The 26,790-nt window shown below is 45.4% G+C and overlaps 2 protein-coding genes across 4 annotated transcripts in view; one reads left to right on the top strand and one right to left on the bottom strand.

Moving 5' to 3' along the window:
* Positions 1 to 10,403, bottom strand: part of MIER1 (MIER1 transcriptional regulator) — a 31,325-nt gene extending 20,922 nt beyond the window's left edge. Inside the window, exons 1-2 of one of the 3 annotated variants that reach the window (XM_072343269.1) lie at positions 10,090 to 10,403; positions 9,907 to 9,961 (exon numbers count right to left, since the gene is read on the bottom strand). Coding sequence is in view for 2 of the 3 variants with exons in the window: in XM_072343270.1 (XP_072199371.1) it covers positions 9,449 to 9,457 (9 nt within the window). In the remaining variant the exon portion in view is untranslated. Of the gene's footprint in view, positions 1 to 9,448; positions 9,586 to 9,906; positions 9,962 to 10,089 lie in introns of those variants that run through there. The other 2 variants (XM_072343270.1, XM_072343268.1) reach the window with 2 other exon arrangements.
* DNAI4 (dynein axonemal intermediate chain 4) lies at positions 10,291 to 26,548 on the top strand. The gene is made up of 17 exons (XM_072343266.1): positions 10,291 to 10,603; positions 10,953 to 11,097; positions 12,724 to 12,908; positions 14,892 to 14,989; positions 15,173 to 15,329; positions 15,961 to 16,100; positions 16,834 to 16,986; positions 17,353 to 17,544; positions 18,311 to 18,561; positions 19,626 to 19,712; positions 20,716 to 20,867; positions 21,662 to 21,819; positions 21,993 to 22,114; positions 22,803 to 22,901; positions 23,844 to 24,070; positions 24,609 to 24,762; positions 25,707 to 26,548. Exons 1-17 carry the CDS (start codon positions 10,569 to 10,571, stop codon positions 25,758 to 25,760), a joined length of 2,409 nt encoding a protein of 802 aa, XP_072199367.1. The 5' UTR covers positions 10,291 to 10,568; the 3' UTR covers positions 25,761 to 26,548.
* The last annotated feature ends 242 nt before the right edge of the window (positions 26,549 to 26,790 follow it).

Here is a 26,790-nt window from a genome sequence, read left to right as displayed (position 1 = left end):
TGGGATGGCAGAAGTCCAAGCAAACAGACCACAGTATGGTGAAGTGGCTCAAGCACTGCCCTGAAGGGCAAGAGCCCCAGCTACACTACTAGGCTTTTGGCTTTTAGAACTTGCCACCATCCCAAAGGACCTGCATGATATACCTACGAGTGCAGGTGCGTACATATTTACATGACTTGTATGTACATTTTATATACCTCTATGTATGTATATATAAGAAGTAGACTCAATCATGAGAAGAGAGAGCTCAGGGGAATCCTACCCATGTGCACAGACACATGACAGGTGGACATGCAGAAGTCAAAAACAGCCTCATCCCAGCAGCACCCAATGGCAGGACAAGTGTCAATGGGCACAAGTTGAAATACAGTAAAAAGATCTTTTCCCTATCTTTCAAGTGTGATGACACGTGGGCACACATTGCCCAAGAGGCTGTGCGGCCTGCATCCTGGAGATGCACATACCCTGTCCAAGTACAGCCCTGGGCATCCAGCTCTTGCAGATCTGCCTTTGCCTCGCCTGTCTCCAGCAGCGCCTGCCTGCCTTCACAGCCCTGCAGCTAAAAATGCTCCAATATGTATTGCAATGGGCCTTACTGTAATGAAATCCTTTTGTGATGAGAGTGGATGTGAAACCACAGCAAGACAAAAAGGCATCTAATAGAAGCCAAGCCAGCTTTCAAAGTTCCACTTTCTGAAATAGCATGGTGGTAGCTCAGGAAAGCCACCAGCCCTTCCCAGCAGGCTGAAATACCTCCAATGCAATCACCTCCTGCACAGCTCCCAAAGCATTGCTCAAACACTGCAATGCCTCTGGAGCTCAGAAAAACCCCATGCCTTTTCAGCAACTCCAAAACATATATCCAGTGCAACCCTAGTTTGAAAATATGAACATCAAAATAGAAAACCTGCTAAAGTCTAATGAACATCATTAACGAACATCACATTCACTTCAGGCTACCTTGCAAGATGGACACATCCCTGGGAAGGTTCTAGTTCATTTCTGCTATAAACTTCATAGGTGAATTTTAGGAGAACAGCCTCTGGGTCTCTATTCCTTTCTGCTAAGCTTTGCCTACCAGATTTACTCAGTATGTCCCAGTTTGTGGATTATCATCTCTGCATTTCATACATTCTGCTGTGAGCGATGCACTGTCTATCATTTCCTGCCTTCTATTTCCAGCTAGATGCAGTTTCATGTTACATCTCTTTTATATTATTGGCCAGCTGCTGCCAAAAGTAGTAGTCTGACCTCTTCCCACCACTCCATGTGCCTCTGCCACTTGTGTCATCAGGTCCAGCAATCAGAAAGCTGCAGCACGTGCTGCTTCAGCAAACCAATCTCAGAGAAAAATAGTGCTGGTTTTCCAACCTATTTGCAAGCCAAATTCTCACTGTGGGCCTCTGCAATTGTGGACATGCTGGAAAGCTGGAAGCTAAGCTCCAGGAGGAGAAGGGTGGGCGGCAGGAGACCATGAGTGCCCCTTTCCATCTGTTATCGCTAACCTAAGGTGAAAGAGCATCCTCTGATTAAAGAGCTGTTCCAAGACTACGACTGCAATTCTTGACTGCTCAGCCCTTATTTCCTTGCCTCCAAGCAATCGTGACTGCAGCCAGGGCACAACAGATGGCTTTGAGGGCATTTGCTTATGAAAATTTCCTGGCAGTAGTTAAAGATCATACAGCTGCATTGGTATCATTGCATCCCAAGTCCTAAACTACGATATGTCAACATAGCAGCAATTCCTGTGTAAAAAGGATAGCACTGTATGCTTCGGTGGCTTTTCTGTTTCTGTTGCAGCAATTTAGAGAGAAGCACAAAGCACTTTTTTGCCTCAAGGGCACTCACAGAAACAAAGAACTGCTACTTTAAAAAAGATAACAGGCCAGTAGAGAAAAACGATGGGATTCTGACAATATATGGGTGACGCACAGACTATTCTATGCTTAGAGCCTCCAAAAAGGGTAACAGCAAACGTACCGTGGGTTCAATGAATGAAGAAATATTCATGGCGAGTCCTGCTGCATGGTCACAGCATAGCTAAGCACATTTGTTCATGCTCCAGCTGAGCCACTTGAAGGTAACACTAATTCTGAGATATGAAGAAAACATACCGCACGGTAAAGGTAAAAGACAAGATGTTAAACAAAACATCAAGCTTGAGTGGCACTACAAGAATCTGTCCCTGTTTTTTATTGCATGTGTATTTTTAGGAATCTGAGCAAAGATGTGGACTAGGTGCTTTCAGAGGGTGAATAACACTTGCAGAAACAACTGAGCCAAAAAAATCACATCAAATACATTTGTCAGTGTATGGCTATAATAAATGGATGTGAAGTTGGCCGGTCTCTTGCAGACATCTTTGGATTGGCAAGCAATGAACCCAAGAGAGGTACCATAGATAAAATATGCCCCGTGGATCTACAGCTTGTTACTCTGACAACAAAAATTCGCTGGGCTTTGGGATGTCTGTGTTGCTATGATTTGTGATAGAAGTTAAGTGGCAGAAATAAAACTGAACTGACACCACGGTAGATTAATTCAGTGCAGAAAGGTGTTTGCATTTTTGGTTTTGCACAGCTTATTTTTAAACCCACTACTTCAGAAGTCACAGCATTGGTTGGATTCCACTTCTGCACACTAGCAGAGCTCTTCGTGCCTCATTCCATGGCTTCATAGTTGCTTGGACTGGAACGCGATGCTCCAAAAGCAAAAGCTGTTGAAATAATGCACTGAATCTTCTCTTTACATTTCTCCTACTGCTACGAAGGAGCGCCTGAAGAGAACTGAAAGGACTCTACACACTTTCACTTCTACCTGCAGTACTGCTGTTGTAATTAACACCTTCCATGCTGCTTAATAATTGGTATATAATGAAACATCTTAAAACTCAGTATCTAGTCCCTTCCAGGCAATGGCAAATATATGCTCCATTCAAATTTACTCAGTTATGTTTAAGAGCTCTCTAAACGTTAACTAAAATACTTAAAAGCTAAAATTAAATTTACATTGATGGGAATAAACATGACAAATTATCAAGTAGATACCCAAGTCTTTTCAACCATACGACAGGGAAATACTGAAGCTAATTTGTGGGTTACAGTGGATTGCTTTAACTACATCTAAGGTACTGGAAACTTCCCTATCAACTGGGAACTAAACCTTAAAACATAGCAGTGCTCCCTGTTACATAACACAAGAAATGAAGCATGAGCAGCTGGTGGAGAGTACACAAAATTACTCAGTAGACATGTATGTGCCTTCAACATCACTAAAGCTACATTTCCCTAAGCAGACTAATTAAAAGTAAATTGCTAATCTAAAATGAGTAATAGGCACTCCATTCTTAACATAACCGGCGTTTATTCTCTGAACACAGGTTAACAGTTACACGAATACAATTTAGAGACTGCACAGAAAACTGAAGTTCTGAATACTCGTGGTTTAGACAGCAACTTGGTGGTACATCTTACTGTTCTAATTACCTCACAACATCAGCTGCAAAGCCTGTGAGACCCACGCAGAAGCTGTGAGGTCTTACCAGCCGACATGGCAGCCATGTGAAGAGCTCCCAGGAAGCTAATCCAAGCGATGGGCTGGAGGAAATGACAGATTAAAACGGCAAAGAACAGCCCTTTCTCAAGGGGCAGAAATCTCAGTGGAAGGCTTACAGCTCCATCCTGTCCCTTCTCTATCTGTGCATCAAAGGAACCTGTGCATGCACAAGTGGTTTGTCTTGTTTTCACCTCAGGAATAAAACAATGATGTACTGAACAGAAGGACAAACACCCAACCCTGCTGCCCCCATTTAATGGTTTTACATGTAAATACTTCTACAGCTAAAACCATAATGATATCCAAGCCCTTCTGCACATGAAATGGAAGCCTTTATACACACGAGGAATTTGTTTTGTTTTTCATTTGGCTGTGAAATGACAAAGTTCTTGCATTGCCAGAACAGAAGATGAATTGCAGTGTTTCAGTTCAGACTGCATACAGGTACCCCTGCACTGGAACTACCTTAGCAAAGGTCCCCTGACCTGGCTGCTCCCTTCCGAGTCTTGGCTCCATTTAGAGGCAATAAAGATGACCTTTCCTTCAAGACCAGCCAAGCACTGGATCCAGTTTGTTTCTGTTTATTGGCACCTCATTAAAAAAACATCAAAAAACGCACAGTTTTTCCTGGAGAAACAGAACATTATAAACATGAGCGATATTTCTTAAACAGAAAGATAATTCAGCTGCACTGCTAACAAAAGAGAGCTGTTACTTAACAAAAAAATACGAGTTTTTAAAGCAGTGATTGAAGAGAAACACAGAAGGCTGAAAGGTGTCAGCTGACGATGCTCCCTGAGGCGACAGAGCTTCCTCCAGCCAGCGATCTGCTTCACCCTTCTGTCAAATGTTATCACACCACAGCAGAAGGAAAGCAAAGATGCAACCGGAGTGAATCTGTACTAACGGGCAGGCTCCAGAGCTATGCCATTGTGCTTCCCTTCCTATCACAGCTGCCCACAGCAAGAGGAAGCAGCACCTTAGATGTGCACCTTGAGACTGCCGGGGCACCGCTGATCACCCCAAGATCTCCCAGAGGAGGCTAACCGTGCTGCCTGGCAGCCTGAGCACCCACAGACCTCTGTGAGATTTTCCTATATTTTTCATGACTGAGCCAAATGGAGAGCACAAGCTTTAGAGGGTAGTGAAAGCAGGTCCCATCTGATGGCCCACCACTGTGCTGCTGCTGGATCAGCTGCTGAGCTTGCATACAAAAGCCCTATGCTTGCAGTGAGGTGGGGGCTTTAAGGCTATAGCACAACAGCAGGCGGAGGGAGCTGCAGCCAGAGGGAACAACAGGACATCAGGCACACTGCAACTCCAGCAGGAGATCTTCCCTCCTCAGGGAGTATTACAAAGCATGAGCACAGCAGTTGCTCCGAACACCGTCCCCATCTTATCTAAAGCACACATTTTCTATTGGTCCTAACAATTTATTACTCACGTCCATTACGAACTACAGCAGCAGCCTCAACTTGTTGCAATACCCTGAAATTTCTCACCATGAGAAACTGGATGCCCACGGAGCCATCACATCCTGCAGTAGCATTTCAGAGAAACCAGATACCACCACAGGCCAAGCTCCGCAAGAAAACAATTCTGTGCACAATTTGTGACAAGAATGGATTAACATTTAAATCCGAATGCAGACTGGGGCTACCGGCCAGGAAAAAGCACAAAATGAAACCAAACTATTCAACAATTCCACCATTTACCTAAAATCCCTACACTGCATTAGAAAGAACTCGTGCAGGAAACCCACAAGCAGCAGTATTCTATCATACATGTGCTAAAATCCACTAAATTCTTCCCTTATGACAGGAATAAAAACACCACTTTTCCAGTTCTAGAAATGAAGAACACTAAATGCTATTGTTTTCTCTTCAATAGGGATGCCGGAATGGAACCCTTAGATCTACATTGGGTTCAGAGACCTCTGAGTTACCCTGCCAAAACTGCTCCAAAGGAAGACACACAAACAGCATCAGTCTCATCTACACACCTAATGGGAGGGAACAGAAGTGCTGCTCACTGGGATGGACTGATGCGAATCACCAATTTCAATCGGCAGCAAACCTCACTTTAAGCTGTTTTGACCTTATTTTGTATCCAAGCATCACCCAAAAGCTCTGTCCCAACTGCCAGAACACCTCAGCTTGGAATCACATCAGCAATCACGCTAACTTTATTGCTGCTTCCCCCAGGGGAGGCTATACCCACTTACCCATATTATTTTAAAGCAATAGCATGGCATAATAAAAATCGAAAGCTTAAGGACATGAAAAAAAATGTTATTAGAAATGGTTATTAGAACCCATATTTCTTAAGCACCATTTTTGCTCTTGTTTCAAGATGCATAGGAAAACCAGAGTTCTGATTCACAAAGAAGTTTAAAACCCTTCAGCTTAAAAAAGTACAGCAACCAGGAGAAAAACCTTGCCAGATATTACAGATTTAAAGGGGGTTATTTAAGAACTTACACACAACATTAATAAGCTGATTTTCTGACCAAAAGCAACCAAACTTCCAGAAATACAAACAAAACTGAAGTGCATTCAAAGAAGTCACTGGGTCTCAGTTCAACTGTCCACTGATTTCGGAAGAGAGCTGGTCCTGCTCCTCTCCCATACAGGCTCCTGCTTCTTCCCATCGTTGGCTGAGACCATTGGAAGCCCATTCAAGCTGTTAACCTCCCAGAAACAGGAAAGTTTAAGCTCTTTATTCCAGCAGTCAGCAAGCAGAATCATCTCACTGCAGGGCAAGGAATACCATGAGAAGGTGCAAAGGATGCCAATAGGACTGCATCTTCCAGCACAAGCGAGCATCCTGAACTGCTCAAGACAAGCACACTGCCCAAGGGGAAGCTGAACCAACCTCACAGCTTGGCACTTTTGGAAGGAGGAAGACACTGCTCCCTTGCTGATGCCCACATCAGGTTCTGCCACCCCAGCTCCAATGGCCTCTGATCTCTGCATTAGCTGATGCCACCAGCTGCCCTGCAGGAAGCATTTCATTCCTCCTCAGCTACAAGTTGTGCCAGTTCACAGCACAGGTCAGAGAGCACGCGGTCTATGCAGAAGCAGCAGGAAGGCAGAGCCACCCCTTTCTGACAGCTGCTTGACTGCCCAGCTGCTGTCCAGCCTCTCCCAAACAAAGCTGTGCCAGTCTGGTTCAGGGATTTGCACCCTCACCTTGCCCAGCCCATCCCTGATCAAACACAAGCATCCTCTTTCCTGTGCAGGCCTGGTGCTTCTCTTCCTTGTCAGTGATTAGGGGGATAAAAGCAAACCAAAAATGCCTCAAACCAAGAAAGCCCTCTGCATTTACCCCCAATTGTGCCTGTAGCAACCTGACTTGTGCAAGCCATTACAGAGCAAAACAACAAAAAAGCAGGAGCTCAGCACTTCTGGAAATCATAGCAGGTATTTAGCTTTGTCACTTGCCATCAGAGAGCTTGACCCCATCTCCTGGAGTTTTTGCAACCAGAAAGTCTCATTCTCACATTTTATTCAAGCATTATAATGGCTAAACAAATGACAACAAAGAAGCATTCTTTCAACTACTAATCACTCTTTTAAGTCAGAATCTTCTCTCCTCTCAATAGACATTAAAATTCTTATATTAGGGAAAAAAAATACATCTCAGCGTTCACTCCACCACAAGGACTAAATAAGCTGCTTAAAGCACAGCTCTGTAATATACACAAAGCCTGAGCTGATCTTAAGTTAGAGATGCTTTCTTTCTGACTATGCCTTGAACAATCTTTAATATGTTGGAGCATTAGCACTCAAGCCCACCACACGAGCATGCTTTGAAGTGGAACAAAACCCTAAAATGGGTTATTAATACCAAATCTAAACCCTGTATAAGCTACATTCAAACTATTTTTTCTCCCTCTGTTCTGTCCTGCATTCAAATCAATACATTTCTACTAAAGCGAAACTGCATTTTTTGTTAATTTAGTTTCACTTTCTGCACTCACTGACTCACTAAGCAGGCTCAGAGCTCCTGTCTGAAGAACTTCCCTGTCAATTTCAAGAAGCTCCATCCTTATTACTGTTATCGTGCAGCTCCTCCAGGCACAGCACTGCCGTGCTAAGGAGACTTCATCCCACCCCGTACAGAAGTCCAGCTGCACTAGGAGCCATCACACAGTGCACTGCTCCTAGCTTGAATCACAGAGATTTTTTTTATTCCTCATTTCAACTGGTTTCCACATCTAGAAGGCAGTGCAGGCATAGAGCTGCTTGCACAAACAGTCCAGTGCATGCAAACAAATGTCAGCCAAGTCTGCGTTGCTGCTGCTGCCTCTGAGCTTGTCCCACAGGTGGATCGAGGCTTCCAGAGCCTCTTTGTGCTGCTCCTGCCTCGTACCCAGAGATAAAGCAGCCCCGATGCAATACAAAACTCTTCAGAGCTTTTTCTTTTAAGGGAGAAAAAATACATCCTCTTCCTTTCTTAGTAAAATACCACAGACAACAAGTAACAAAAGCCTTTCCCTTTGGAACAATATCCATAAAGTGGAAAAAAACAATGTCTGCCTGCCCTCCATACCCCATGGCTTTATTGCTCTCCGCAGCACGCATCCCCTACAACTCTCAGCCCCGTTCCTGCTGCAACGTCAATAGAAGTACGTGACTGTACCAAATAGGAAGTAGTGCAGCTCTGACTGTGGCTCCCAGCAACATGGCGAGCCTCGGCTCTCCCAGAACGGAGCTCTGGGGGTATTTCACAATAACACTGTGCTAAATGAACAAAACTTATCAGCAGATGGCAAAACTTGCGACCAAACCACTGAACTGTGAGTCTCCCCAATCCCTGCCTCTGGCTTCATGGAGCGGGAGTTTAACAGCCACATTGTCTCAGGGCTCAGACAGCAGATTCTCTGCCTCTCAAGATGCAGAAGAGAAACAATTCTATTACCTTGTAAAGACAGCTTACACTGTTACATTTAGTAACAATAGCAAGAGGTAATGCTACATTATAGCTGAAAAAATACAACCAAATAAGAACTCACTTAACGTCCAGAAATTTCAAGGGAACAAGGAGGAACCCTCACCTACAGGACATTTTAACACAGATTCCACTCCCCCACAAGCACAGCTGGAAGAAATGCCCATCGTGGGAAGGACCAGTTTATAGCACACCTTCTAAGGAAGCATTTCTAATCTGTTTGTCGACACTATTCGAGCAGCAAATTACCTTGAAATTGAGATCTCGGGATAATTCGAAGGAAACTTGACAGAACATCAGCTCAGCGATCCTAACTCACCTCCTGGGACACGGAAGGGCTGCTCTTCCCAATCCCACCACGATGGACACATCAGTCACCCCACACAGACCCCGCAAAGGGCTCAGGAAGCCTTTTGCCATTCCCTGCACTTCCCCCACAGCCCTCCTTTCTCCTCCAGAGAAAGATCCCCCCTCGAAAGGGGCAACAGCCCCCCCCCTTTGTGCTGCCGTCTCCAAAACGATCATTAACGAAAACAAATGCCCCTTCCATCCCTTCCACCCTCCAGTAACGGTGCTACACGCGATGTCCAGGAGAAAAGATTTTCTGTGCTCTGGGACGGGCGGGGACCCCCCTCGCCGCGCTGCTCCGCACCCCCCCCACCCCCACCCTCGGCCCGGCTCCGACCCCCCCCCCTCCCCGGGACAGCCTAACGCGGGCGGTGCCCGCTTCCCGGGGCGGCCGGCGCCGCTCGTTCCCAGCTCCCCCCTCCCCGCCACCGAGGCGAGCCAGGCCCCGCGGGGCTCTGCTGCGATCGCCGGGCTCGGTGCGTCGCGGCCTGCTCCCGGCCCCACAAGTAACTTGCGGGACGCTCCGCCCGGCCGCGGCCCCGCGCAACAAGTTCCCGGACCGGCCCCCGCCCCTCCGCCGCCTTGCTCTCACCTCCGCCATGTTCGCTGCGCGGGAGGGAGGGCGGGGAGCGGGCCGGGGAGGGGTCACATCGCCGCCGCGGCGGAGGAGGAAGCGGCGGCGGAGGGTCGCGGGCTGCGCGGCGGCGGGGAGCGGCGGGAGGGCGGGGCGAGGGCGGGGCCGGGCGGCGCGCCGCGCGCTACGTCACCGCGCACGGGCCGCGGAGGGGAGGGGCCGGGGGAGGCGGGGGGCGGAACCGCACGCGCGCGCTCAGCTCAACCGTCAATCACGGCGCCGGCCCCGCCCCCGCCCTCCAGGCCCCGCCCCCTCGGCCCGTCCCGGCAGCGCCGCGCCCTCACGGCCGGGAGCGCCGCGGCGGAGCGGGGCGAAAAGGAGCCGGGTGGGTCCTCCCCGACACCGCGCGGTGCCGCCCACACGGCCCGGCTGTCGCTCCGTACCGAGCGAACCGCGCTCCCGTCGGCGTTACTCACGTTGGGGCGCGGAAGGCGTCGTCCCACCGCGGTCCTGGGCAGCAGCGCTGTGCTCCTGCGTGAGGGGAAACAAAACACAGAACGCGCCCGTTCCTGACGCTGCCGCCCCTCGGTCCGTCCCCGTGCGCGGGTGCAGCTCAGCCCCGTAGGGCCGCAAAAGGGCGCAAGGCTGCGGGTACGAACCCGGCGTCACGGCCGCTGACAGCAGCGGGGCTGCCGCATCGTGGCTCGGCACTTCGGGATCGGCCCCGCGGGGCGGCGCTCCGAGCAGCAGCGCGTGCGGCTCCGCCGACCGAAAGCCCCGCGGAGCCCGGGACCGCGTCCCGCCGCAGGGGCGGAGGGAGCCGCCGGGCCGCCGAGAAGCTTCGTGCTTCGGTGACAAAGCGGGGACCGGCGCTGCCGCGGCCCTGCCGGCGGGGAGGAGCCCCGGGGCGGGCAGGGGGCGGCCCGTAGGCCCAGCCCCGCCGGGCGCGGAGCGAACCCTGGGGACGGGCGGGCCGCGGCGCGGCTCTCTCTCCTCAGGCCGGGCGGGCGCCAGGAGAGCGGGAGAGAGGGGACCTATCGGCGGCGCCGTCCTTGGCAGCCAATCGTCTCGCCGCGTCTTTGGGGCGCGTTGCCGTGGTTACCGCGCGACGCGCTGCCCCCCGCCGAGCAGCGGCGCCATGCAGGGCCCGGGCGGAGCGCGGAGCTTGTCGGTGTGAGTGCGCGGCCGCGGCGCAGCCGGAGCAGCGGCGGAGGCTCGTTCGGGCGGTGTCGGGACGGGTCTGCGCTGCTCCTCGGTTCCCGTTCGGTATCTCAGCTCCAGGCAGCGCCGTAACGCCTATGACATGTTTGCTCTACCGTAGTTGCCCCCGGCCCTGTCCACCTTACTACTCAGAAAGGCTCCTGGGAGCCAAGCGGAGATCCGAGGGGATGACATGATTTAGTGCTGCACTCCTGTTACTGTACCGCCCTGAAGGGCTGGAAGGGAAATAACGAGTAGCGAGTTTTGCCCGTCCCATTCACCTGATTGTACGCTGTGATTTGAAACCGCCTTCTGGTTTCAGGTTGAGGCAAACAACGAGGACCACCTTCGGCAGCAGAAAGCAGCTGAGCTTCGATGGCAGAAGCCACAGCAGAGCAGCGCTGAGCAGCCACGGCCACACAGCTGGGCTGAAGGCAGCCCAGGAGCACAGGCAGCACCGTGTGAGGGTGAGAGGCTGCAGTGGGGGGTTCGTGTGGAGTCTAAAGGCTGTGGGGAAAGAAGGGGGAGAGAGAAGGGGAAAAGAAAGGCACGGCTGAACTGGAGAGCTGTGGGGGAAGAAAAAGATCCAAGAGTTAAGTCCACTCTGAAATGACGACCACAGAAGCATCTGGGTTGGACAGCGCCTTTAAAGACCACCTGGTCCCACTTCTCTGCCATGAACAGGGACACCCACAGCTCAAGCATCGGTGTCCAAAACCGATCTGCAAGAATAAAAACAAAAGCGGTTAAGCACACTTGTTTCTCCATGCCTTAAAAACCCACAGGCTAACACAGTTTACCTTGGTTTGCTATTTTTTGTTAAGTTATTATTAGTAGGTTTTTCTTTCTGTTTTTTGGGGGGTGAGCAGCTGTCTTGAAAGCCTTCTAGAAGTCAGTAAGATAAGCCAACCACACCTTCCACTTGAGTTAGGAAGAACGCAGTCTTAAAGCTAGTTATTTGAATAAAAAGACCAGGTGTCCAGGCACAGTATAATGTTCTTTTTCACAAGTCAGTATGTGTTCATTTGAAGGTAAGCAATTTAAAGTCACAGTGCTCCTAATTTAAGAATGACTTGCTTTCAAATCTAAATGAGATGTTGGCTGTAGCATTTGTACGCCTTTACCTGAAAAGGGTAAAGGCTTGGAGAATCAGCCCTATGAGGAGAGACTAAGGAAGCTGGGGCTGTTTAGCCTGAGGAAGAGGAGGCTGAGGGGAGACCTTATTGCTGTCTTCCAGTACCTGAAAGGTTCTTACAGTGAGAGTGGGGCAGGTCTATTCTCACTACTGACTTGTGACAGGACGAGGGGAAATGGCCTCAAGTTGCGCCAGGGCAAGTTTAGGTTGGATATTAGAAAGAACTTCTTTACAGAAAGGGTGGTTAGGGACTGGAATGGGCTCCCCAAGGAGGTGGTTGAATCGCCATCCCTGGATGTGTTTAAGAGCCGCTTGGATGTGGTACTCAGGGATATGATTTAGCAGAGGTTTGTTGTTGTGGTATTGTTTTGTGGTTGTTTTTTAAGAGATAGGCTACTGGTTAGGCTGCGGTTGGACTTGATGATCTTCAAGGTCTTTTCCAACCTGAGTAATTCTATGATTCTATGATTCTATGAAAAACAGAAGATTCTCATAACGTTATCTAAGAGTTCTGTTTAAAGACCAAACGGAATGTCTTAGAGTGAAATGATCTTTTGAGCAGCATCATACAAAAAAAGAAGCATTGCTGTTACTCTAGTTGCTTTTACTGCACTGCTAATTCGATATAAATTGTTATGGTCAATAGGCACTCTTTGTAGTCATAGGATAAAAAAGTCAGGAAAGACAATAGATGGATGTAGATTTTTGCAGATAGTTTGCATCGTTTCCATAAAGACAGCTCCAAGGAAGAGCCAAGCACAGGTAACAGTCTTTTCAAGGCTGAGTCCTAAAGGGAAAGTGGGAATCAGTTTCTCTTTGTCAAGGAGGGTGAATACATCTGTGTCCTGCCTAGATCGGGGTCTTCTTTTTGTACAAGATGAAATGTTGCATGTGTCATGACTGCCGTTTGCTTTGAGAAGACAGTGACATTGCTATTGTTATTTAAATATTTATTCAGGTTTTTGATGACGAAGGAAAGGATGTGACACCCCATCCGCTCTTCCATCCAGATGCAAAAACTGCTGCATCCAAACAAAGCAAGTTCCTGGTATTGAGCGATTACTTGGGGGCCACAGGATCAGTTTTTCTCCCTGTACATCAGTCATCAGGAGGGGATGATAGCTTCGTAGCCCCAGACTCAAGGTTAGTTCATTAGTTGTTGGCTCCTAATTTGTATCTCTCATACATCTGTCCTGTAGCAGTCACACATCTTCTCTGCAGAGGGAACAAGAGATGGGATAATGATACAGTGCTAATACTGTGTTGCTAAAACACACACGTTTACCTGTCATAGTCATCTGTTGAAATCTGAGGCATAGTAACAAACAGAGCAGGTGGAATTTATCATTGCTTGTGACTGAGACTGATTCTGTGCAAGAAGCATTTGCTGAAATGCTAATACACGCAGTTGAAAGTACTCTGCACCACATGTTGCTGTAATATTTCTCACTGCGTTCAAATTCTCCTTCCTAATGCACAGTTTTCTGTGTTAACACTGCAGAATGGACCGTTTTTAGAGATGCTCACAGTACAAAAGTGCAGACCTCCACTCTACAGGTTTTGTAAGGGTTAGGACTGCAAACACAGTTAGATTAGAACCTATACACAAGTATGTGACAAAGCACTATCTCAAAAATAAAGGAGGTTGCGTTCCAGTTCCCTCAGTAAGAACATAAAGCTGAGAAGGAGTATTTGCAGCTCCTCACCATACTGCCATAGCTGTCTCAAATGCTCTGCTTTCCTCACACTTATCTTTTCAAAAATTGCAATTTGGCAACATGTGTTTGGCTGTGGGTATAGAAAAGTGCTCTGGAAACATAAGGGCTGGTTTCACTGACAACTTACACATCTTTTTTACTCTATTTTGCCTGTCAGTGGTACTTCTGAAGCAGCAACAACCCTGTTTCAAAACCCTGATTTTGTCAGTTTGGATATTCAAAATATTGCTAGCATAATCAGAGTTCTCTCTTCTAAATTAACTTAAAGTTACCTCTGTGTACACATATGCATCTATTTGAAACTCTCGAGTTACAGCTGCTGAACTACATGTTTCATTACTTATTGGAGCCAGACATTCAGTACGGCGGGAATCAAAAAGGTTTATCTTCCAGGTGAGGTAATTTATGTGAAAGAAGGTAAAAAAACAATTTGTTTAAAAATGAAAAGCAGTGAATGGCATTGCTTTATCAGATGACGTGTGCACATTCACTTTAAGGGAGAGAAGGTGCTATGTATTTTGTCACACAGACTAAAAAGATAAGTCAATCAGCACTGGAAAAATCCCACAAGTTAAACAAAAACAAGTATTATTTAGTCTTTCCTTTGGCAAAGTTAATGCCATTGCAATTTCTGAGCAACAGAATGCTCTTTGAAAACACTTTTTGTTGTGCTCCCTATGGTGGCTTATGGTGAGGGATACTCCTAGAGTCAGGGCTATTGAGCAGGGGCCAATATACACAAAAATGGCTTAAAAAATAGATGGTAAATTAAAAAAGACATTCTGTTTGGAGATGGGCTCCTGTTTAAAAGACAGAATGAAGTGGTTTTACCTTAGGATTAAATACAACTCTAAAAAATGTCACATCAAACGCCCCTTGTATAATTGCTCACACTTAGCTTTTGAGGAAATCTGCTTTAGAAAACACCCAACTCTACATCAGTCTTGAGTTTTGCTTCTGGTTATTATCACGACCATCCCCTCTGTAAACATTATGTTTTCGAGTTTTGTGTGCATTTCAAAGATGTTACATGTAAAGCCCCAAAGGATCTTAATTCCAGTGGAGAACTGTGCTCTCTGTATGTATGTGTTATCTCCCAGCAGGTAACCATCACGTCACATTATTATATGCTAAGAATGAATCCAAGAGCCCAACAGCCTCTTTTCCATCAGCTATTTAATGCCTCAGGATATGCTGTTGGATGAATTCTTCCTTTTTAAGTCTTTTTCCATCCTTTTCATTATTTTCTTTGCAAAGCCTTCTATGACTTCTTTCACAAGGCCAGCATTCCTGTACATGCTCTCACAAAGCCCTCTGTGGTTTATCCTAAAAACAACGCCGCTGTTTTTGTAGCACTTTGTGTCTGGACTCTCACATACCATTTCAGCTTATTTCTTTGTTACTGAAGGATGTGCGGAGGCAGCGGAGTTTCTAAATCAACAGAGTCCATGCTAGGTGGAATAGCAGAACCTGGCTCCCAGCAAGATACTGCTGTTAGCTTACCTGGTAAGGAATATACACTGTATAATTATAGATCTAAACTGTTCTTTGGAGCACTGAGGCTTGTGAGACACCCAGGGCCTCACAGGTTTTGGCTCCTGCTTATTATGATACCTGCAGAATTAATTTGCCGCCTTCTGAAGTGAGAGGAGAAAATGTCTTGCTTGTTAACCTCCTGTAACATGTCAGATGTACAGGTGAGGCAAGAGGAGATAAAAGAACAACTGACAGAAGAAGACTTAGACAAGAGAGTGGATATTTATCTCACAGAGACAGAAACTCTCTGCATGTTGGACTTGCCACCTATTGTGATGTCTGTAGAATCAGAAGATGCCACAAGAGTTCTGTATGTATACTTGCAATTGCATACATGCATATATTATGCTCAGCAAACCTAATTTATCCTGACTGCAGAGACCCAAACAGGCAGCGTTTGTTGTTCTGAATGTTCCAGTTTGCCACTCATTTTTGTCTGAATCCATACTGGGCTGCATGGGGACAGACAGTGACTCCTCCTGAGTGCAGCAAACTGCTGGTAGATTAAGGCCTGGTATAATCCAATATCTGCTGTCAGGATATTAAGACTCAGAAAACAGAAAAACCCCACTGTTCACACTGACCAGTCCAAAAAATTCCTTTTTGCCTTTTGTATGCACTGCCCTTCATTTCTAATTGATGAGAGTCACATATTTCTGAACCAGATTCCACCAAAGACCAAAAGTAGTTGGAGTGAGGATTTTTACTAAAGCCCCCCTCTGCTTTTCTGTTCTAGAACAGCACCACAAGGTGAGAAGCAGCTGCTGAAAGATGATATGTGGAATGAAACAAAATCTCTAAGCACACACACACACACAAACCCCAAGCAATAAACATATGACATGGAGCATAGTTTTCTCATCAACTTGTGGTTACATAATTTGAGAAGCTGAATGCAAATATTCTTCAGAAAGTCAATATCCACTTATTTTCTTTTCAAGGGAGCGTAATAAGATTTATGCTGACATTTGCAAAAACAGACCTGGTAACGATCGCTTTGTAGAGAAAATGATGCAAACCATTAATGGAGCTGCAAAGAACAAGAAAGTACAGTGTGACAAAATCATCATGGAAGATAAAGGTAAACTCTGACCATATAGGAACTAAATAGGAAAGGGTATTAAAGAAAAGCAGCCTCCCATTTACAACACAGTTTCCTTACCAGATGGGTTTTATGACACTTTGTTTATACTATGCTCTTGAAATATAAAAGGATACGGTTTCCCTTTTTTCTCTCCTAAGTTTTCGGTGACACTAGTTTCTATTTCTACTTGTCGAAATGCAAAGAGAATCTTTGTTCCAACACTTAAAATCCTGAGGAAAGCAGAAAGTTGTGGAAGCCTCAGAGTAAAACACAACTTTACAAAATAGTTTACAAGCTCAAGGCTCTGAGACTATTGTAGAGGAATATCAAAGTTTTGGATACGGGCACTGAGATTTGCCTCACTATGGATATGTTTATATGGGAGGCCAAAGAAAACTATGGGGAATGCTATTCTAAACATCTCTGTGTTCTTTACTAGAAAATTAGTGGAAAAGAAGACAATATATCAAAAGGAAAAGTAAAATATTTTCTGGTCTGAAAATGTATCTTCCCCTTTTGTGTGCCTTCAGCACTAGCAGGGCTCATTCCAGCCCATGTTTGAAGAGCCAGTCACACACAGACAAGGTTGCTGTCTGAGGCTCAGTTTTGGAGCCCCTCTGCTAAACAGTTGGTTGTATGGCATAAAAAGTATACCTTTGCTCAGCTGCAGCTACAGATAACAGCATACAGACACAAGAGGCTTACATAATATGGCGTAACTCATTTCTAGGGATAGTGGTCACTTCTTGGGACTTCTACAACTCTTATAACGCATCACAAGTAGAACCTACCTCAGAAGCAGAAGGCAGCAGAGCCCCAGCTGAGAAGTGGAGCACCTCTAGTATGACTGAAGAGCAGGATACACCTGCAGCTGCTGAGAGAGGTAACATTGTTCTGGGAGGTTTATATTTCTTCAGCTTTTTCATCCTTCTGAACAGTGCATAGCATATGTTTTCATAACTGATCTTCAGCAAGGACAGAAAGACACAAAATTTGATGATACCAATTACTTGGAAGGCATAAATCGTGTAAAGCATCCAGACATATCTCATCATATTGAATATTTGAACAACAAAAGTAAATAAATAAAGCAAGAAAAAGATAATAGTGGAAGTATTGTTTTGATGATGATAGATTTTTCTCTGCTTTTTTTCTGGGGGGGGGAGGAAGAGACACCTCATCCCTTCCACTTTTATGTGCATAATAGTATCATGTTAAAACCATATTTTCTGATCTTACCTGTTGTCAGGCAGCATAACTTCTACGAGCATTTTGGAAAGTGCTGGTCTTGCCAGAGCCCACGAGGAGGAGAAATGCCACATGGAGGCTACGTTAAGATCAGAAAACTTTCAGCAGGATTTATTTTTCATGGAGAGGATTCTGATGGAGAATATTTTTCAACCCAAACTTGCAGCTTATCGACAGTTTCCTGTCCTTATAGGTTAGTTTCTTACCAGCAACCCCATTTTCATCACAGGGCTTTGTATGCTATTGAGAATCTCTCATTGAAAGTCTTCACAGATGACCAGCCATTTAAGAAACAGACAAAAGAGTTTATGAGACATTAGCCTGGATGGGGCAGCTTTATATTCTCTGTAACAAATCACAGAATTATAGGGGTTGGAAGGGACCTCTAGAGATCATCGAGTCCAACCGACTCTAAATGTCCCTACAATACTTGGAGGAAGAACTGAATTCATGAATTCTGAGCTGGCTCATTTCCCTTATTGCAGCAAACTGAGACCTTCTCAAAATATCAGTCAGGATTATTTCCTGGCAGCTAAGATACAGATTAATTCAGCCTGATAGGTGTCTATCAAAGTGTGGTCACTGAAGTCTGTAGCAGGCATTACCTAGGCCCAAGAGCTAAGTAGTACTGTACCTTTTACAGGAGTTCCAATATACATATATCATCTATCTGAAGAAATCAGACTGCCATTACTGTTTCATATCTTTCCATGGTATAGAGAGTTGTGAAAGAACTTGAAATGCCTTGAACATAACTGCAACCTTCTCTGTCACTACTGCCACCTTAGCTACTATTTTAGTAGTAAAGGTGTCTTAATTCCTCAGTTCTTCCATTTATTTATTTATTTTCCTTCTGAAATATATTTGCTGAAAGTGCAGATTTTTCTACTGTTGTGACCAACTGGAGTTAACTAAATGAAGTGTTACTACTCAGATTCTACTCTATTTATGCATTTTAGATCCTGTTGTCACATCAGGGGCTGACAACACATTAGGTGCTATACAGGAAGCTGAGCAGGAAGAACATGACAAGGAGAAGATGGATAAGAAAGAGCAGAAGGAAACACTTAGTGACCCCTCAATTCTATCTGAGCTAGATAAAACCTCAGAAGAAATGGTACCTCCCAGTTTGAAACAACTGTGGTCCTATAGGTGTGGTTTAACTCACCAGCACAACGTGAGCAGCATGGCTTGGAGCAAAGTAAACCTGGTGAGCTAACAAATAACTTCTTCTAAGCTGTCTGGAAAATGTCTACATAATTTTCAGTGTAAATGAACTCCCGGGGTTTTTTAAGATACACTTTTGCACACATCCCCAGCCAGCTTGGTTGTGTTTGCATCACAACGCTTGTATTCCATCCTTGCTGCCTTATTCCTCAGGCTGGACAGCTGCACTAGGCTTCTGCTACAATTGTATCCCATCAGCTTTAATCAGTCCTCCATACATCACAGGTGGTCGCCTGACCAACAGCATTGAGAGAATAAACCTTGTCTGAATGGGAAGCTGAAATTGAAACTTTTCCAACAGAGTTCTTTTAGGGCCACAACAAAAATAATGTGCAGAAGGAAGGTAAAAAGCAGGGAATGATGAGAAACATAAATCCACTATGATTGCTCCATGGGAAGAAAGAGAAAATAATGACCATGTCATAAGGTTAATAGAACATCTAAGGGTCTGGTGTAGAGTTGGATGCCCTTATGTACTGCAGTCTTAAAATTTTAGAGCAAACAAATACCTGCTTTTTAAGTGTTAGCTTCACCAACTGGTTGTTTCACATAGGAGAAAAAAATACTTGAATGGAGCTGAAGTCTTGGTGCAGTTTCTTTACTCTTCCTTATGGGAAGGAGTGAATTAAATGTATCAGTCCCTATTATCAACAGATGAAAGTTAAGAGTTTGAGGCAACCATTGAAGCTGGTTCTACAACTAACAGTGGGAAAGAGGAGTGTAACTGCTGTGACATGTCCTACTAAAGGCTGCACATTTAAGGTCATAGAACGCTGTATATTCATCTTTAGCAAGGGACATTTTTTAAATGGCCTTAGGGAGGTGAAAGGGTGGCAAACAATTGATAGTGACTATCAACACTCTTTTCATTCAACCAGTTTCCAGTTCTCTAGAAATTCTGTTCTTGTGTTAGGTTCTGCTTGCATAGAACACAAGCATGTTTCCAAGCTTTGCACTTGGACCACTGTTAGAAGAAAGCTTCCTTTTAAAAATATAAAACTGAACATGAAGTTAAACTATAATCTGCCTGTTAATCTGTGGTTTTAGGATCTTTTAGCTGTTGGTTATGGAGCATTTGATTTTAAAGAACAGAAGGAAGGCTTGGCATGCTGCTGGTCACTGAAGAACCCAATGGTAACAGAAGCATTGATTTTGTCTCCTTACTTCTCTGCTTTTATCTGCTGTGCTGTTTCTGCTTCATTCATTTCCCCCTAAATAAAAATGAAATAAAAATAAACCCCCAAAAACAAAAGACCAAAACCAAAGAACTGGCAAATAAAGTTGAATTTGGGAGCCCAAACCACACCATTCTGGAAAAACAGTTTTGACTGCAGTACCCAGCTGTGTGCCTGTAGGATGGGGTGAATCTAATTACTTCTTTGTTTTTCTAAACCCATACACCATTTGTTCAGTGCTTGTAATTTCTGATTACAGTGCATCTGTATTTTAAACTTAAAGATTATCTTTTCCAATCAATTTTCTGTTGTATAATGAAATCCTACATCAAAGAATGAAACATTTATTGCTGTCCTGAAATGCTTACAGTGAAGGAATAAGAGCTGGTGCACACACTGAAGCACAGCTCCTTGCAAACCAGCACTTCACTGTCTCCCTTTTCAGGAGCTCCGGGACTTAAAGGGTTTAAAGTTACAATGGAGCAGAATCAGTTCTTTGGCAAGATGGAAAAACAACGTGAAAATTGTGTTTTACATTTTACTTAAAGCAATTAAATTGCACCTTCAACTAAATTACTGTAATTAGCAAGGCACTCGCCTTCCGATTGCAAGACAGGAAACAATTGGAGGAACTTTCTAAAACACCACTATACTCCTATCACTGACTCTTAGTGAACCTGATTTTTAGTTAGTTGGTTTGGAAAAGGCTCATCTAACTTTACAGTGCCATATTGCTGCATAGTCCTCATTTCCACCCCCCCCCCCCCCAACTTTATCAGTTGCAGCAAGAGATAATAAACAGAATCACTCAGAACATAGCCAATTTCTGTGCAGAGGCACCCACTCTGGCCACCAGCACTTGGGTTTTCAGTACTACCTACCAGTTCAGTATCCCATATTGAGAAGTTTAATGTAAATGAAGAAACTAACTAAAAATGTTCTTGTGTTTCTCTACTGGTCAGTGGCCAGAGCGTTCTTTCCAATGTGAGCATGGTGTTACTACACTGGATTTTTCTATGGCAATCCCGAACCTTTTAGCAGTTGGGATGTACAGTGGTATCATTGTGGTCTACAACGTACAGAGTTCTGACTCCACTACAGTTTTCCACAGTGGGTAAGGTTACAATATGCTGCCACCTCCCACCTCGGTCATGTCTTACCTTCTCAGCTGTGAATATTCATCATTTGTTTTTTGCTGTGTGATGAATACAGGTTGCCCAAGGAGGCTGTGGATGCCCCATCCCTGCAGGCATTCAAGGCCAGGCTGGATGTGGCTCTGGGCAGCCTGGGCTGCTGGTTGGTGACCCTGCACACAGCAGGGGGTTGGAACTGGATGAGCACTGTGGGCCTTTGCAACCCAGACCATTCTGTGATCCTATGATAACAGCACTCAGTAAAGGCTTGTGAATACTCACAGATGTTGCACCATTTTTCATTTCCAACTTTTTTCATTATCATCATCATAGTATCATAGTATCATAGTATTGTGCGAGTTGGAAGGGACCTTAGAGATCATCGAGTCCAACTCCCGGGATTCGAGCCCTCTGTGTAGCAGAGCGGCACTTCTACCCCCTGCTCCACAGGGGGGATTCGAACCCGGGCCCCCTGGTGTTGCAGACGGGAATTCTACCGCTGCGCCACCGGGGCACACATTATTTTCTAGTTCTGGCTAGAAATCCCTTTATAAACACTCAGAACTGAATATAAAACATGTTTGGTAAAATAAATATGTCCCAGTGTAAACAGAACATTAGGAGATATGTGCATTTCTATGTTTTTATGAAAAGCTGAATAGCATTTGTCATAATACTTATCATGCAATACAAAGCAGGGAATCAGTACTTTTTTAGAAGTGTTGTCTTGACTTTGTTGATATGTGGTTTATCTTTGCATTTCTTTTTACCCCAGGGAATGTTCTGCTAAACATACAGGTCCTGTATGGCAGCTGAAGTGGGTGCAGTGGGACATAGGCACAACAGAAGGTATCAAGAGGGAGAGATTAATCTCTATCTCAGCAGATGGCCGAATAACCCAGTGGCTTATACAGGAGGGACTAGGTGCCATTGGTAAGCATTTCCCCTGCACAGAGCTAATACCTGAAGTGACTATTACTTCTTTGATTTCACGTGGTGATCTTTATACATAGTTATCATATACAAAACATTTAAGAGCTGTAAGCATCTGATGGTGCTATGAATAACTCATATCTGTCTGACAAAACCTCTTGCTAATTGCACAGACCTGATGAAAATAAAGCGAACAAGAAGCAAGAAGAAAAACTTACCAGGTGAGAAAGAAAGGGAAAGTGAAACTCCAATATCCCAGTGGGCAGCTGGGATGTGCTTCGACTTCCATCCGAAGGTAAGCTCACAAAGCCCATCCTGGCTGAAGAGCTATTCAGATAACCACGAAGCACAGGTCAGAGCCTCCTTTGGAGTTGCCTTAACATGCACTAGTCCGGGATTTGGCACTGCTATTTAAAGGCAACATAGTTTTGAAACAAATTGCTTTTTAACTAGTAACAATTTGTTCCAAAAGGGGCGATATGGAAATAAAGGAACTCATTCCTGTATGTGAATATTGTTCCAGCCACATGACTCACATTTGCTTTGGGCCAGATCCTGCAGAAGCTTTCCTCTATGTTGGTCAAACCTGGTAGAATCTGGCTGCTGAACATTTCCTGAGTCTAGGACCCTGCTGTCTCTGCCTCTCCTAATAATCCAGATGATTTCTTTTAATTGCCCAACACGCATCTGAAGAATTCATGCCTTCATCCCTGTGAGTCACGGAAAGTACAAGATTTTCAGGAATCACTAATTGCAGCCTCTGTTCTGCACAGATGGAGAACACACACACGTACTAAATCTGATCCTGGAACTGCTGGACCCACTGTGGATCCATCTCTGCAACACACTCACAGGCAGCCCAAAGCACAGCACCTGAGCTCTCCAGAGTACCAGCAATGGCCACACTCACACGGTCCTTTACATACGTTCATAGAAGCGAGAGGCAGGTTAACCCAACTTAGGTTGTTTGACCTTTATTTCAGGACACTTACCTTTATCTTGCTGGAACAGAAGAGGGTCTTATTCACAAGTGTTCTCGTTCATGCAACAAGCAGTTTCTAAAGACATACAGAGGACATAAGGTGAGAGATGCACAGAAAAACTAATGACAGCAGAAACAGCATTCAATTAACTTCACCAGTTTAATGGTTTCTTTTATTTCCTAAACAAAAGAAACCTCAACTTCTTAAATTAGAAATGAGTTCCCATAGCAAAAAGCATCATCTACTTACAGGATTACTTTCTACATTAGAAGCATTTTATTTTTTAAGTAATGTATCAAAGCTTCTAGTATAAACTGTTTTAAAGCTTTAGTTCCAGCATTATTTAAAGAGAACAATCACTAATCTGATTGTCCTGGAAATCAGAGTTAAATAGCTTTATATCTGGGGGGTGGGATGAGAGGGAGGTGACAGAACTTCTATAGCACAGCATCTCCCTTTTCTGCAAGCCTGTGCTCCATCCAAGAAGCTGTCCTTTCAGCATCAGCTCAGGAAGGGTCAGTCAGCTGAATGCTTTCTTCCTCTCCTGCTATAAGGTGGAATGATACAAAGACGGTAACAGATATTCAAAAGGCTATTTATAAGGAAAACTCACCCAAACGGATACCTTCGCTGGGAAATGCTGAGGCAACCTCCACCAGGGAACAATCTCTAAGAGATGCTGCCTTAGTGGTGGTCAGCCCTTAAATGAGGTCTAGAGGTGGAGTCGAGCTCCACCCCTTCAGGGAGCACAGCTACATTACTCTCACCTGTGCTCCCACAGCTGACCCGACACCTCGGCTGATTAGTCAGAGGTTCAGGCTGTGATTACCAATTTCCCATACACCTGCCTTACCATATTGGCTGCATTCTAATTTCCTATGGGTATCTGTAAAACAATGCTGGTTTTGCTGCTAAGGTCGGAGGACAGTGAGGGATTTCCATGGAAGGTCAGTGAGAAGGGAGCACAGTTAAAATCCATCTCATGAGGCTGTAGCTCTGGACTAACACCAAGCTCTGTTTTATTTCTTCCCAAACACCAAGGGCCCTGTGTACAAAGTCACCTGGAACCCATTCGCCACTGACATGTTCCTGAGCTGCTCTGCGGACTGGAGCGTTATTTTATGGCACCAGAACTCACAGATGCCCATTTTAACTTTCACTTCCACCACTACTGTTGTTCATGACATCATGTGGTCTCCAAAATCAACCTTCATATTTGCAGCAGCTAGTGAAAGCAAAGTAGAAATCTGGGACCTTAGCGTCAGCATGTAAGTACTTAACTTTCTCAAAGGTTCTGAAATACTGCATTTATGAGCACAGAGGCTAAACAGTTTGCTTAGTCAGTGTTGTCATCAGATCATACAACTCCATGTCATTTGCTTACTTAACTACTGATACAAGTATTACATTTTCCAATGCTCTTTGTTAACCCACGGCCTGGTACTACTGCCAGTATGGACTGTTTATTAATAACAAATGCATAAAGAAGGCAGTGGAGCAGGAAGCCCGCTGAGCCTCATGGCAGCACAAAGCAACTTAGTCACATTATGCAAATATTAAAGCACACCCCCAACATCAGGCAATAGGACAGATCTTAGGCAACGAGGTTAGTTCCAGCTGGGATATTTGTTCTGATAGAAAAACAATGCACTGCCTCATTTATTGCTTTTGGAGTTAATCTAGAGAACAAAATGCAAAGTATGTGACATTTTCAAGCCTGTATTACACCCAGGCCATAAGCAATAGCATGCTCCAGGCAAATGCAGTTTTACCTGTATCATCGCTCACACATGCACTGGCTTGCAGCTTGGATCCTGCGATCACTCGCTTTGCCAACCCAGAAGCAAAGTTCACATCTATACTCTTTGCTAAGAACACCGACTGCCTTCTGGTGGGAGACAGCAGAGGAGAAGTCAGTGTGTTTGAGCTGCAGAACCTGGCTGCTTCCAGCTGCACTGAGGTACGAATCCCTGGGAAGAGGCAGCGGTGCTCAGAGCCTGCACATCTGGTGCTGCTCCAGCGGTGGGGCTGCTCTTACAGAACTCAGTTGAAAATCTGGCTAGGAGGCATCATCGGGTACAAGTAGGTGATCAGATTAAAAACTGACACCATTTCTGTTCCTCTGTATGCCACACTGATAGAAACTTCACGAACCAGAAGGAACAGGTAAGTTAACTCCAAACTTCAGGTTTCAGCTGACTGCACACTCAGAGGCTCCCCACATCAGCAGCTGGGAGGGCACAAGGCCAGGGTGGGAGGCACAGCCCCAATATACACAAGGGCAGGGAACCAGCAGGATGCCATTCCCTGGTGGTGAGGTAGGAGCAACGTGCCCCCTCCTGGCCACCAACACGGTAGCCTCAGCTCAGCCGTGTCAGCAAACCCACCAGTGTTGTGGCCCCGTATTACCCTCACTGCTTTGGAAGCCACTACTAATCCTCTTGAGTTGCCATCTGGGACAGGAGAGGAAAAAGTAAAAGGTATTTCTCTCCATTTCACTGCATTTCAACCAGGTTCTTTTCCTGTCCTACCACCACAAAACACTGTCAGCAACAGTACTGAAGCTGACTGAAGTCAGCTGTGATCCCCCTGTGTGTGCTTTTACACCCACCAATCAATGGCAAGCATAAATCAGTGCTAATTTACACCAAGGCCCCACTGGGCCTTCCTCACACGGTCCACTGCACAGAACTGTGATGCCATCCTGGGTAGTGGAAAAACAGGTCGATCCCTCCCGCAGGATCTATCTGTGCATGAGCTGGAAGCCCAGATGAGGATCTGGAGCCTAATGAGCTTGGTCCTTTCAGCTTTGGCTTTCTGGATTTGCACTCCCAGTTTGCAAAACGGGGCCTGTACTTCTTAAAATCACTTCTGAATTTCTATTTCTCACCTCTTGTTTTACAGGTTGATGCCTTTCGTGATGTAATCGGTCCCACTCTATTCCCAGTGGCTAAATGATAGCACTTCTCACCTGCCCAACAGTAGGAAAGATTTTTTCTAGCATTATCATGAGCCATTCAGTGCTTTTAATTTGCGGACTGGTTAGAAATATCTTCTAAATGCCCCGTGTTTTCCACAGGAAGCCCCCCTTGTTGGATGGTCAGTCTGTTACACCAGTGCACAGATGAGGCCATAGGAAGGCCCCATTAAAGGCTTTTCTCCTTGGGTTACTCAAAACCAACCAACCAACCAAAACCAACCCCAAACCAGAAGTGCCCCAAATCCCCTCCTGCATAGGCCACTCTACCAGGAACCAGAACGTGCCCTAAATCCATCTTAAGTCCTGCAACATCATCCATATCTCCCCCTGGGAAACTGTACAGCAAATGAATGTACTTCTCATCAGGTCCTTCTTGTCTGCCCTCCCATAAACTGCATCTGAGTGTGAGAGCTGAGCTTTGGCATTGAGTGCTCCCATGACCTGCAGATTGCCCCAGCCGGGAACAACTAGGGACCAGCTTTTTCAACCTGACAAATGTGAATCACCTCACAGTCGAAACGGACTTCTGCAGCTCTAAAAGGCACATCTCTGCTTTGGGAGACCTCTCTGCTAAAGACACGGGAAGGGTGAGCACATAACCTGCAGCTCCTCATGTCCCCCATCACAGGAGCTCTGTGCAGTGCTCAGCCCATCAGCAGGCAGTGGCTGCTCCTGGAAGCACTACGTAGCTAGGATTATATTTTATATGCTCAGAACATCCAGACTTTCTCATTAGCCTCACAATAAACGCCCCACGTTTAAACACATCACTGAAGTTACAGATCATTTGGGATGCATTACCACGCGCTTCCCTCCGCATCCTGTGCATTTTACAACCAACATCCAAGCTTACCCGGGGCATAAAACGAATCTGTGCATTTCAAAGGAAGACATGCATTAAGGTGAATCACACGTTAATCATTAGTACAAAGCTGATCAAATCACGCCGGGTATTTTTCACTGCTGGTTATGACTGTTTACTGATGCTACTGGTAAAAAATGAGCTTT

Source organism: Excalfactoria chinensis, chromosome 8, assembly GCF_039878825.1.
Source record: "Excalfactoria chinensis isolate bCotChi1 chromosome 8, bCotChi1.hap2, whole genome shotgun sequence".
Taxonomy (NCBI): Eukaryota; Metazoa; Chordata; class Aves; order Galliformes; family Phasianidae; genus Excalfactoria; species Excalfactoria chinensis.
This window is presented reverse-complemented; position numbering and strand designations above follow the sequence as displayed.